This window comes from Callorhinus ursinus, unplaced genomic scaffold (assembly GCF_003265705.2).
Source record: "Callorhinus ursinus isolate GAN/ISIS: 27379988/994484 unplaced genomic scaffold, GSC_fseal_2.0 scaffold71, whole genome shotgun sequence".
NCBI classification, from domain to species: domain Eukaryota; kingdom Metazoa; phylum Chordata; class Mammalia; order Carnivora; family Otariidae; genus Callorhinus; species Callorhinus ursinus.
This window is the reverse complement of record NW_027397133.1, coordinates 5,419,061-5,432,729: the sequence shown is the minus strand read 5'-3', so window position 1 is coordinate 5,432,729 and position 13,669 is coordinate 5,419,061. Positions and strand designations below refer to the sequence as shown.

The 13,669-nt window shown below is 35.8% G+C and overlaps 1 protein-coding gene across 3 annotated transcripts in view; it reads right to left on the bottom strand.

The window, feature by feature from the left end:
• Nucleotides 1–6,215: 6,215 nt before the first annotated feature.
• The window catches only part of ZNF112 (zinc finger protein 112), a 48,408-nt gene continuing 40,954 nt past the window's right edge, over nt 6,216–13,669 (bottom strand). For all 3 annotated transcript variants that reach the window (XM_025849918.2, XM_073886675.1, XM_073886676.1), the window contains one exon: nt 6,216–12,561. In XM_025849918.2, the coding sequence (XP_025705703.1) occupies nt 10,061–12,561 (2,501 nt within the window). In that variant the 3' untranslated portion in view covers nt 6,216–10,060. The remainder of the gene's footprint in view (nt 12,562–13,669) is intronic.

Here is a 13,669-nt window from a genome sequence, read left to right as displayed (position 1 = left end):
CTGGAGCCACGGGGATGACAGGGCCTGGGTCTCTGATTCATCATAGGGGAGCTTCCCATTAATCAGTTGCTCTCCACTGAACAATGAGCCAGAAATAAAATCCTACTGTGTTAAGCCCCTGAGATGTGGGGTTGATTTACAGAAGCTGGCCTATCCCCACTAATACAGGTAGACAATAAAGGAGGTAGCTTTTGTTTGTTTTTTATATTTATTTTTATTTTTGGAAGATGTCCAGAAGTAGAAACAGGCTAGATCATGAGTGTGGCAGAGGCCATGCTAAGAAAGCAAGGACTTTCAGTGATTCTGAAGTTTTTGGGGGTGTTTGGAGTCAGAGTCAGGTCTTTCTAGCAGCTGATGAAAGTTATAGACCCTCTTCCTCCCCAAATAAACATGCTCAAACAATTTTACAGATAATTTTGGAAGATTTTCTGACTCTCTGAAGCCCATACATGGAGACTTAGATGGTCCACGGAATCCAGGTTGCTTTGGGTGATGAAGAACCACCTTTTAAAAAATGATGTATAATTGACATATTATATTAGCTTCATGTGTACAACATGATGATTCAATATTTGTACATACTGCAAAATTATCATCACAATAAGTTTAGTTGTATATTTTGGTTCTAGGGTTTCTATAGGAGTCCAAATTCTTGGTGGAACTTTCCATCTTTTCATCTGTCTTCTTGAATGTTTTAATCAATATTATTTTTAAGTCTATCAGATAACTCTAGTATTTAGATCACCCAAATTGTTTTTGTTCATCTGGTCCTGATTTCTGGCAAATCTGATAATTTTTTGAATGTCAGATATTTTGTATGAACAATTATGAAGGTTCTGGATGATTTTACCATGTTTCATAAAGAATTAATTTTCTGGGGGAAGGTGGGAAAAGCAGATCACCTTTATTTGATGGGAAATGGATATCCATTATTCATGAGGACGTGGGGAATGTGGATGCTCTTATGCACTTTTTGGAAAGAAGGTGTTCAGGAAACATCAAATTTAAACTATGTATCTTTGGGCCCAATAATCTTTCTTTTAAAAATTTCTCCCACAAAAATGGAAAGAAAATAATTAATATTGGCCTAGTAACTCACCACATCTCCCAGAACTATCTTAGGAATGGTGACATCAATCAGACCACCATGTAAAAATGCTAATAGTATTTACTAGCATGAAGATAATAAATTTCTAATTTAAAAGTAAGGTTTTAACTGGGTATACCTGGTCTATCCAAACTGCCGATTGCAAATAAACTCAGAATTTATGTACATATGGAATATGGTTTGAAGAAATAAAGTGCATAATGGAATCTCTTTATCCTTACATGAATGAATAGTCAGATATAAAAATCTAAAGAGTTCCCAAACCAGCTTCCTGTGAACTGACATGCATCACACACATTGTTGATGTTCAGCTATTACTATGAAGCCAAAATGCTACCTAATGCCTAATTACAAGCCGTGCTTCATCATTTCAGGCTGCTCAAAAAAGGAATGCTACATCTGGACCTGATTTGGGCAAATATTGACACACATTTTTAGTGTTCATCTGTTATTCCCCAAAATGCTTTCCAGTGCAAGAAACAGGACTTGTAAGGAAAGTGTGGCCCTCCTAAAGGAAAGCTGCATTTGGATGTGATTTTTGTGAATATGCTTTGATTCATTAATAATATCATTGTGCAAGAATTACGATTCATGTGAGTCTGCTATGACACTTGATTACTTTGTGTGACTGCAGGAGTTAACAGGAGAATTTAAAGAATATAAATTTTGTGGTTCTCAATTTTCCATTGACTTTTTGGAAGAGTGAAAAACATTCATCAGTAAGAAATAAGTAAAAATTGATACATAAGCATAGTAGAATACAGTGTAAGCTAATCAAAGGATGTAGTAGATTAATTTGTTGATAGGGTAAATGCTTTTAACATATTGATGAATTTTTTAAAAGTTAGAAAGTAGTATGCATGCTATAATTGTAGTTTTGAAAAATATACAGAAGCATTTGCCTACATAAAATGAGGCATAGATCAAAGTATTCACAGTATATATCTGAGTGGTGAGTTCATGAGTTTGAATTTTCAAATATTTTCACTTACACGTTGAGTTTTTCTATACAATTTTATTTGCAATGTCCAGGCATTCATTTCAAGGCAGTTTATTGAGGTGTAATTTACATATGATATTTATTCTTTTTAGTATACAGTTCTATGAATTTTGACTAATGTGTCACTGAAATCAAGATATGAGACACTTCCATCAGTCCCAAAAGTTCCCTCATGCCCTTTATACTCACCCCCTTCCCCATCCCCAGACAAGCCATGATGTGTTACTAGTCTCTGCTGTTTTGCCTTTTCCAGAATGTCATATAAATGGAATCACACAATATGTAGCCTCTGAGTCTGGCTTCTTTACCTTAACATAATCTGAGATTCACTCATGCTGTTGTATCAACAGTTTGTTCTTTTAACTGCCAAGTAGTATTGCATCGTACGTATATAACAGTTCGCTTTTCCACTCTCCAGTTAAGGGATATTTGGGTTGTTTTGAGGTTTTGCAGCTATAATAATGTTGCTGTATACTTTTGCATATTTGCTTGAACCTGTTTTCATGGTATTGCTGTATTGTATGCAATGTATATGTTCTTTATAAGAAACTGCCCCACTGCATTTCAAAGTGGCTGTAGTATTTTGCATTTCTACAGCTGTGTCTGGGAGCTCCACTTGCTCTGTATCCTTTTCTGCACCTGATATTGTCCAGCTTTCTCATTTGGGTCATCTAATAGTGTGTAGTTCTATCTCATTATGGTTTTAACTTAAATTTCCCTAATGACTAGTGATGTTGATCATAGTAGAATAGGTTTATTTGACATCATATATGTTCTTTGGTGAAGTGCTTGTTCAAAACTTTTGCCCTTTTTAAAAAAATGAGCTGTTTGCTTTCTTAGTATTGAGTTTTGAGAATTCTTTATACATTCTGAATACAAGTCCATTTTATCATGTTTTGAAAATATTTTTTCCCAATCTGTAGATTCTCTATTTTTAAAACAGTGTCTTTTGAAAAGCGGAGGTTTTAAATTTTGATGAAGTACCAGCTTACCAATTTTCTTATATGGATCATACCAAGAATTCCTTGACTAACTCAAGATGATAAAGAAAATTACCCTACATTTTCTACACTTTTTATTGTTTAGGATTTACATTTAGGTCTAAGACCCATTTTGAGTTAATTTTTCATATGTTATGATGTATAGGTTGAGATTCATTCTTTTGCACATGGATGTTTAATTATTCCTGCTTACTTTGTTGAAAGACTATTTCTCCCATTGAATTGCTTTGGCACATTTGCCAAAAATCAATTGACCACATATATGTGGGTCTATTTCTGGACTCTATTATGTTCTACTGTTTTATGTGTCTATCCTTTCCCCAATACCACACTGTCTTGATTATAGTAGCTTTATAGTAAGTCTTGAGATCAGATAGTGTGAGTCTTCCAATAAGTGTTTTTTTATTTTTTATGCCATTCTTATTTCTTTGCTTCTTGCAGATTTTAGAAATAGCTTGTCAATTTCTGCAAAACTTCCTGCGGGGATATTAAGTGGGACTGTGTTGCATTTATAGATCAATTTAGGATAAATGGCTTAACAAAATTGAGTCTTCCATTCCATGAGAAGCTCTTATCTATTTGTTTGAGTGGTCTTTTAAATTTTTCATCAGTATTTTGTAATATGCAGCATAGCGATCACACACACTCATGTCCCCCACCGCCCCACACATATATTTGGTGCTATTGTCAATGGTACTGCTTTTTTCTTTCTTGATTTCAATTTCCAATAGTTCCGAACAAGTAGTGATTTTTGTATATTAGTCTTGTATCCAGTGACTTTGCTAAACCAATTTATAAGTTCTACTAGCTTTTTTGTTAATTCCTTGAACTTTTCTGAATAATCTTGGCGCCTGCAATTAGAGTTTTATTTCTTCCTTTCCTATCTTTTTTTCTCACCTTAGTGTGCTGGCTACTACCTCCCATTATGTTGACATGGAGTGGTGAGAGTAGAAGTCCTTGCCTTGCTTCCAAACTTCAGGTGAAAGTATCCAATCTTTTCTTCTTTTTTCCTTCTAGCAGTTTGTATTTTGTTTATTTTTTACATTAACTAACTGGAATTAAAATAAAAATTTTTAAAAAGCATTCAATCTTTCACCATTAAAAATGATGTTATCAATATTTTTGCCAATGTTCTTTATCAGCTTGAGGAAGTTTCCCTTTAATTCCTAGGTTTGGGTTTTTTTTTTTAAAGTCATGAATTGATGTTCAATTTTGTCAAATGCTTCTTCTTCTAACTGAATTAGACAGTTTGACTTCTGTATATTGAAACAATCTGCATTTTCAGAATCTATACCATTTGTGATGAATCATCCTTTTTAGAAATTGCTAAATATGATATTTTGTTGGGAATTTCCATGTCTATGTTCATGAAGGATATTAGTCAATAGTTTCTGTTCTTATAATGTTACTGTTGGCTTTTGTTATCAGGGTAATGCTAGCTTCATAAAATGACTTAGGTTTCATGTCTAATTTTTTTGAAGATTTTGGTTAGAATGAAAATCATTTTTTTCCTGAAATATTTGGCTAGAATTTGCCAATAAAGCCATTTGCCCCTAGGTTTTCTTTGCTGGATTTTTTTTTTAATTTAAGTTCAATTTAATTAACATATACCGTATTATTAGTTTCAGAGGTAGAATTTAGTGATTCATTGTTGCATACAACACCCAGTGCTAGATGGTTTTATTCTATACAATGTTTAGGAGATATAGGACCATCCAGGCTGTCCACTTCTTGTGTATGCTTTGGTAAGTTGTGTCTTTCAAGGAATTCACACAGTTTGTTGAAATTGTTAATTTTATAGGCGTAAAGGTGTTCCTAATGTTCTCATGAAGTTGTTCCTAGTATTTACAGGGACCTTGACACCTGCAAGCCATGTAATGGGTTGACATTCTGGAAATGCTGCTCCTGGTGGTTGGCAACAGGTATCCTTGCTTGATACAGTTTAATTCCATTTGGATTAGAGAACATACTTTGCATGGTTTTACTTTTAAATTTGGTAATGGTTTGCTTTATGGCCCAGAATATGATTTATCTTGGCAAATGTTCCAAATGCCCTTGAAAGTAATGTGTATTCAACCACTGTTGGACGAAGTGTTCTCTAAATGGCAAATAAGTCAAGCTGGGTGGTAATGTCGTTCGTTTCCTATATCCTTACTGATTTTCTGTCATCTTGTTTTGTCAATTACTAAGGGAACTATTAATTTTCCAAATATACTTAAGGTTTTCTCAGTTTTTGCTTCATGAATCTTGAAACTCTGTTGTTAGGTGCATACACATTTAGAATTGTATGTTACCTGCTGTACCCTTGGTAATATTCCTTGTCTGAATTCTTTGTTGATATGAATATAGATAGTCCCAGCTTTCTTTTGATTAGTTTTAGCACAGCATACCTTTTTTCATCCTTAGTCTTTTAGCCTACTTAACCTCTTTATCTTTGAAAAGTGTTTCTTACAGAAAACACATAGCATGTTAGGTTTTGCTTTTTTATCCAGTCTGACAATCTCCATTTTAAGTGGTGTGTTTAGAACATCTACATTTAATTATTGATATCACAGGCCTTGAACCTACCATCTTGCTAATGTTTACTATTTCGACCATGTGTTATTTGTTCAATTTTCCTGCTTTTGGATTGAGTTTTTTTTTAATAATTCCATTTTGTCTCTACTACAGGCTTATTAGTTATATATCAGTTTAAATTTTTTTAATGGTTGTTCTGGGGCTTATGAAATGCACCTATAATTTTTCACAGTCTACTTTCTAATATTATGCCAATTCATGTAGTGTAGAACAGCATACTTCCGATTTCTCTCTGCTCTGTTTTATGGTATTGTTACATTTTACTTCTTATATATGCTATAAACTCACAAAACTTTGCTCACATTTTTGCTTTAATGAATATTTTCAAGTGATTAAAAATAAGAAAAACTTTTACATTTGCCTCAATTTTAAGCATTTTCGAAGTTCATTCATTCATTCTCTCTTTCCATTTCTTTCTCTCCCTCTCTCCCTTCCTTCCTTCCTTCTTTCCTTCCTCCCTCCCTCCTTCCTTCCTTCTTTTCCTTTCTTCCTTCCTTCCTTGGCTTCTTTCTTTTTCTTTCTTCCCTCTTTGGATTCAAATTTGCTTCTGGTATAGTATTCTTTCTGTCTGTAGAAATTCCTTTAATATTTCTTATAGTACTGATCTGCTGGTAGTAAATTCTATTAGCTTTTATTCATCTGAAAATCTTTATTTTGCATACTTTTTTGAAAAACATTTTCATTGGGTAGGAACTTTTGATTTTGTTTGATTTTGTTTCAGAATGTTAAAGATATCACTCCGTTGACTCCTGGCTTGAATGGTTTTTGATGAGAAGTCTGCTCTTTTTCTCATTTCTGTTCCTTGTATGTAATGTGTCCTTTTTCTCTGCCATCAATATTTCCTGTGCCTTGTTCATTTTCAGCTATTTGGCAATAACAGATCAAGTTTTTGTTTGTTTTTAAATCCTGTTTGGGTACTCTGAGGTTCTTGGAGCTGGTAGAGGTCTTTTATTATTTTCGGAAAATTCTCAGCTATTATCTCTGCAAACATTTTTCCTCTCATTCTTTCTTTCCTCTCTTCCTAGATTCCCAATTACATATATTAGACCATAAAAAAAGTTTTCCCACAGTTCTTTGATACTCTATTCTGTGTTCTTCACACTTTTTTAGTTTGGATGATTTCAATTGACCTATATTCAAGTTCTGACACTTTTCTCAGCTTTGTTGAGCCTACTCATGAGTTCTTCAAAAGCATCCTTTGTGATAAATTTTCTTTTCTAGCCTTTCCTATTTGATTCTTTGTTAATTTCCACTGAAATTCCCCCATCTGTTCATGTATATTGTCTGCTATTCTCACAAAAGCGCTCACTACATCAATCAGTTATGTAAAATTCTGATATTTCCAAAATATGCTCATCTCAATGTGTGACTTATTAATTAGTCTGCTGTTGCTTGGCAGAGGATTGTTTGTTCTTTTCATCTTGTAATTTTTTAATTGCATGCCAAATAACATTTATGAAACAGTGGAGACTGAAGTAAATACTATTTTTGTCTGCAACTGGGCACTGCTATTCTGCTAGGATGTTAGGGTGAACCAATCTGGTCAGGAATTATGTTGGAATTAAATTCTGTTGTTGCAAAAGTTATCTTCAGTACACCACTTCAAATTTTTCTAATGTTACCTTGTGCTTAGGGTAGGGGCTGGAGTGCTGGAGGATTCTTCTCCATGTTCCTCCTTCACCCTCTGCTTTTGGCCATCCCTGTGTACCTGTGTGCCACAGGATTCTCTGTCCATGTTCTTACCATTTTCCCAATGTAGCAGGCTATTGCTTAATGCTAGGAGCAAGCTAGCCTATTTATGGGAAAGAGGGATATTCTTTATTGTCTTGGTTTAGTCTCAGTTTTGAGTGGAGATTGGAGAGGACAGAGATCATATGCATTTGGGGGAGCTAGGACTACATAACCCTAAAAATGAGACAGAAGCTCTCTTCCCTCAGCTGTGAGCAAAAAAGGTGATACCACTATCTTGTGACCAATCTAAAGACAAGAGTTCACACAAAACGACAGAAGTGAGAGAATTCAAGAAATACAAAGTCTCCTTGGCTAACTCAGAGCCAGGTCTTACCCTGTATCTTTTCATTTATATGAACTGAGAAATATGTTTGGTTTAAGCAACTCTAAGTTATATTTCTTGTTACTTACAACTAAAAGCACCCTAAATGATAAAACCACCATGAGCTCTCATGATCTTCCCTTGTAGGTGATGACAGTAAAGAAAGGCATTAGAAGCCCAATTTCTGATGATATTGTGCAACTTGAACTAGCACCTTGGAAGCCAGGTTAAGTGAGTACTTTGGTCACCTTGTTCATCCAATGAGGGAAATCTGATAGAAAAATGATAATGAACCAATATATAACACTACTGAATTGTACTAGGGCATTCTAGGCTGCATGGTCTTTGAGATCTAAAGAAATTTCACAGAAAGATAAAGGTGCTGACATCTAATTTATCTGTATCCTCAAAAACCCAGGGAATTTTGAAAATTAACCTCAGGAATTTTATTCTTTAGTTTTGGCCATAATGCCATCTAGTGAAATAGAGCAATCACATCATGAGTTCTTAACTATAGAGGATGATATCTCAGTAGTTTATTACTTCAGTAAAATTGGCAAATGTTAGTTGAAAAAAGCTTTAAATGAAGTATGCAAAAGACTAAGCCAAAATTTTGTTTGTCAGACAAAACTACTGTATATATGATGACGCATAATCTTTCATACATCATCTGTGAAGCATGTATTTGAACATATATGTATACAGACTTAAATTAACTGGATATTATGAAGGTACAATCCACATTTTCACTAAACAATATGCATGATTCTTTGTCATTTTAGATTGATTACTTACTTTTTGTAACTCCATTTTATAGGAACTTGGGAGAAATTTATTCAAACCCCTATTTATTTCCAGTTTAAAAAATTACCCCCATTGTAGAGATTTTTTCTATTAAAATTGCTTTATCATAAATTATTATTCTATGTTTCCAAGTGGGTATGCACATTTTACATACAGATAGACAGATATGGTATTTCCATACATATGTATGTATGTAAAATGTGCATACTCACCTCGAAGTACTATACGTACTATATATAGTGTACATGCACTATATATACATGTACATACATAGTATGACTCTTCTCTAACAAACTTGTGTATTTTTCAATCCCACCAACAGGATGCATTATTTTTGGAAGATAGAGACTAGCAAGTAAAAGACAATCCTATCTTAATAACCAATATATTTGATAAGATGTTTAGAAAAATTTAAGATTTTTCCTTTATTTGTGTGAGTGGGAGAAGGATAGGATGGAGAACTTGATAAAATTAAAGCCCTCCAAAAGCATCACAGATTCTGCCTAAGGAGGTTTGAATTGGACAAAGGCTATAACTCTTAGAAATTAGTCAGATCCAAAGAACTTTGACGTCAATATGGAGACTAAAGAACCAAAGTATTGTAATTTTGACATTTATTAAGAAAGTATTTTTCATTAGTAACCATTTCTGACACTTTGCAAATATTACAGTTAAACTCTGCCTTAACACACAGGGTAGGAGTAAAAAGTCAATTATGTAAAATGCAGTGTAACCAAAAACATTGTTTATCAGTTTGTACTGTCATTTAAAGTGCACATGTGTATACACACACTCACACACACACACACACACACACACAGCACTAAACTTAAACTGATGGTATACTGTATAGAAAGAGACCAAATGGTAAGAATTCAGCTCATCCTCTTTAAGACAGGACAAAGGATGGGAACCAATCCCCACAGGGTCACAGCCAAATTTATGTTAATTTCAGATTGCAATATTGTTTGACATCCTACAATTCAAGGACTATCTTCCCACTTGAAGTGCTTATATTAAGGTTACTTGCAGGATTCCTCCTCCAAATACATTTTTAAATGTTTTTTGGGGGGGAATGAGCTTAACAAATTTTTTAAATATGATACTTTTATACATTTTTAGTCATTAGGCAAAAAGTACTGAGCACCTACACTGAGTTATGCAATGTCATGGTTTTGTAAACTCAGCAATGAATGAAGCCCCTTCCCTCACTAAGCTTACATTAGACTGGTCATGGATTTAGGCACACACATATTATACTTTTGTTACTCTTATCTTTTATAAGCCCTAGTACAATGATAGTTAAAGTCATGTGCAATGCCTGTTAAAAGTTGTGACAAAATTCCTTATGGAAACTCTCTTGTTAGATGTCTCTGCTGTGTGGTCTGACTATTATGAATGCTGAGGTTGGGCAGAAACATTACATTTTCATTAAAGAAATTTTTTCTACTATAATAACTCTAGTGAATGGAAAATTTCAGTTCCTATTTGAGAACTTCAAAACAAATAGAACTGTTTTATAGAACTTCATTTCTGTATGGATTCTCTGATAAAGGATAATCCTTACCATACTCCTCACTTTTATAGAATTTATCACCACTATGGACTCTCTGATGAATAAGTAGACCTGAGCTCCAACGGAAACCCTTACCACATGCATCACATTTGTATGGTTTCTCTCCTGTGTGGACTCTCTGATGAGCCTGAAGGTTTGATCTCTGACTGAAGCCCTTCCCACACACCTCACATTTGTATGGTTTTTCCCCAGTGTGGACTCTGTGATGAGCTTGAAGACTTGAAAACCCACTGAAACCCTTACCACACTGTTCACATTTATAGGGCCTCCCTTCTGTGTGGACCCTCTGATGTGCTTGAAGGCGTGAACTCTCACTGAAGCCCTTTGTGCATACCTCACATTTGTATGGTTTCCCTCCAGTGTGGACCCTCCGATGTGCTTCAAGGCGTGAACTCTGACTAAAGCCCTTCCCACACATCTCACATTTGTATGGTTTCACTCTAGTGTGGACTCTCTGATGACCTTGAAGATATGCTCTCTGACTGAAGCCCTTCCCACATACCTCACATATATATGGTCTCTCTCCAGTGTGGACACTCTGATGGCTTTGAAGGTATGATCTCTGACTGAAGCTCTTACCACACTCATCACATTGGTATGGCTTCTCTCCTGTGTGGACTCTCTGATGAGCCATAAGAGTTGAGGCCTTACTGAAGCCCTTGCCACATTCTTCACATTTATAGGGTTTCTCTCCTGTGTGAACTCTCTGATGAATTTGGAGATTAAAGCTCCAACTGAAGCCTTTCCCACACTCCTCACATTTGAATGGTTTTTCACCAGTGTGGACTCTCTGATGGCCTTGAAGGTGTGAACTCCGACTGAAGCCCTTCCCACACTCCTCACACTTGTATGGTTTCTCTCCAGTATGAACTCTCTGATGTCCTTGAAGGTATGAATTGCGACTGAAGCCCTTCCCACACTCTTCACATTTGTATGGTTTTTCTCCAGTGTGGACTCTCTGATGGGCTTGAAGGTATGAACTCCGACTGAATCCCTTGTCACACTCCTCACATTTATAAGGTTTCTCTCCCGTGTGGACTCTCTGATGAACATTAAGAACTGACCTATGACTGAAGCCTTTACCACATGCATTGCATTTGTATGGCTTCTCTCCACTGTGGACTCTCTGACGATCTTTAAGTTTTGAACTCCAGTTGAGGCCATTCCCACAGTCCTTGTAAGCTTTCTCTCCAATGTGAATTTTCTGATGACCTTGAAGATAAGAATTTTGGCTGAAGCTGTTACCACATGCATAATGTTTATATGGTTGTTCCCTAGTGTGGACTATCTGAAGGTCCTGAAAATGTGAGGCCAGACTGAAGTCATTACCACATTCCTCGGAATTATAAGGAATCTCTTCCATGTGAACTCTATGCTGGATGTTAAGACTTGAGCTACAAATAAAACCCTTCTCATATTCCACATCTGTATATAGTTTCTCTTCAGTGTGGATTTTCTGGTGGACTTGAAGACAAGAACTCTGATTAAAGACATTCCCATTCTCCTCATATTCATGGGGTTTCTCCACAGTACAGACCCTGAAAATACTATTAAGGTCTAAGCTATGACTGAAGTCTTTCTCATAAATATTGCATCTATAGGACGTCTCCCCTGTGTGAATAAGTTCACAAGTGTTAAGAGAGGAGCACTGACTGAAGTTCTCACCATATCCACATTTACATGGCTTCTCCTCTCTCTGTTCTCTCTGATGGGATTGCAGATGTGAACTCTCAAAAACACAACCATCTCCTCTATGAACACTCTGATGAATATGAAGAGCTGAACTATAACTACAGCCCTTTCTACAAGGACTGTAGGAATGGGTCTTCCCTTCTAAGTGTAACTGCTGATAAACTTCTGATCTGGAGTCATCACTGAAGGCTCTTCTGTACTCATTACAGGGGTAGGGCTTTTGCCCTGTTTGAATTAAGTCTTGATTAAGCGATGAAACCTTCATGATGTTCCCTCCACAGTCATGGCAGCTGTAGTTTTTTTCTGTTCTGTGTATTCCCACATTATCATTATGATGTGATATCGAACTGGTGCCGTCACACTTACAGAAATTATTTTTCATCAAAACTTGCTGACATCTACACTGATAATTATGTGACTCTGTCAGATACATTTTCCTCCAAGAATGCTGGGCTCTCCAAGATGGAAATTCTTGACTTTTTAGGCAATTAGAAACATCCTCTATATGAGTCAATATACAGTTCTCATCTTCAGAAATATGAATTGGCACTCCTGCCCAAAGCTGGCAGGGGAAATCACCTTGGTTTTGAAATTGAGAAATATTCCCTTGAAAAATTTTCATGGAATCTTGACACCTGGTTAACCCGCCTGCACCCTGTTGCCAGGTCTGCTGGGAAGAAAGCTCTTTGGGAGAAATGTAGCCTAATCCCACTTCTTGATTACTCTCCATAATGTGTTGACTCTTGGTTCCTATAATGATAAAGAGAATTTAGACATGTGCACAAGTGAATGTTTTTGTTCAGAGATTTCAAGATTTTGCACTTAGGTCATGAAATGAAACTTCAATGAAATACAGGAAAATTCATGTTACTACCTCTAAGAATACTTAGAAAGTGGCTCTTCTGTGGTTATATCAGGAATATAAGGAGGATCCACATAATTCAGGCTACCTGTACGCCTCAAAATTAGGGCTTTGCAACACAACCTGGAAATATCAAACATGGTGGCCCTGTTCAAAAGGCCCAGTAAAACCATATTAAGTATTATCATGGGTTTATCATGGGTTGCCTAGAGATCCCAAGGACAAAATAGAAGGGGGTATTCTCAAACTGGAAAGAATAGGATTCAGGCAGACAAATGCTTTTAGTCCTGATAATAACTTTTGCTTTTTTCTCTGGCGTGTGGGTATGGCAATATTTTAGTTTGTGTTAGGAGACAGTGTTAAATGCTGTTCAGACAAGGGTCAACACAGAGGCATTATACAGCCTCTCTCTAATAAGCTATTTATCTTCATGAGAATAATAAACTCTTCTAAGTCACTGTATGCCGTATCAGTTTTTTTTTTTTAAAGATGTCTATTAGTTTCTTTAAAAATAAAAAAGATATTTCACAATTAGCAAAGGCCATTGTATAGATCAGAATGTGAAACACTGTGACAGAATTCAACTCCAAAGACAGAAAAAAAAAAAATCGAAGGAGGGAGGAAGTGGAGGGAGGAACAGCCAAGTTCCCTGGCACCTTTTAGGTGTCTTTTGAGGCAAATCATCAAAAACCAAAACTCAATGAACACTGACTTTCGTTTGTGTCCTTTTACTGGAAAAATAATGTTTAGGGAATTAGAAGCACCAGGAGAGTTGAAGACAGGCACATTTGGGTGGAAATGGTCTGTCACTTAGTTATTATCACTCAGCTTACAAGCAGACAGCAAATCTTCATATCCTGGTAAGAAGTATCCTCCCTGCAGACACTGGATTCAGCAGGGTTGATGTAATAACATGTACTTTTCTTTTTTTTCTTTAAAGATTTTATTTATTTGACAGAGAGATAAAGGGTGGGGGGAGCACACGCAGTGGGAGAA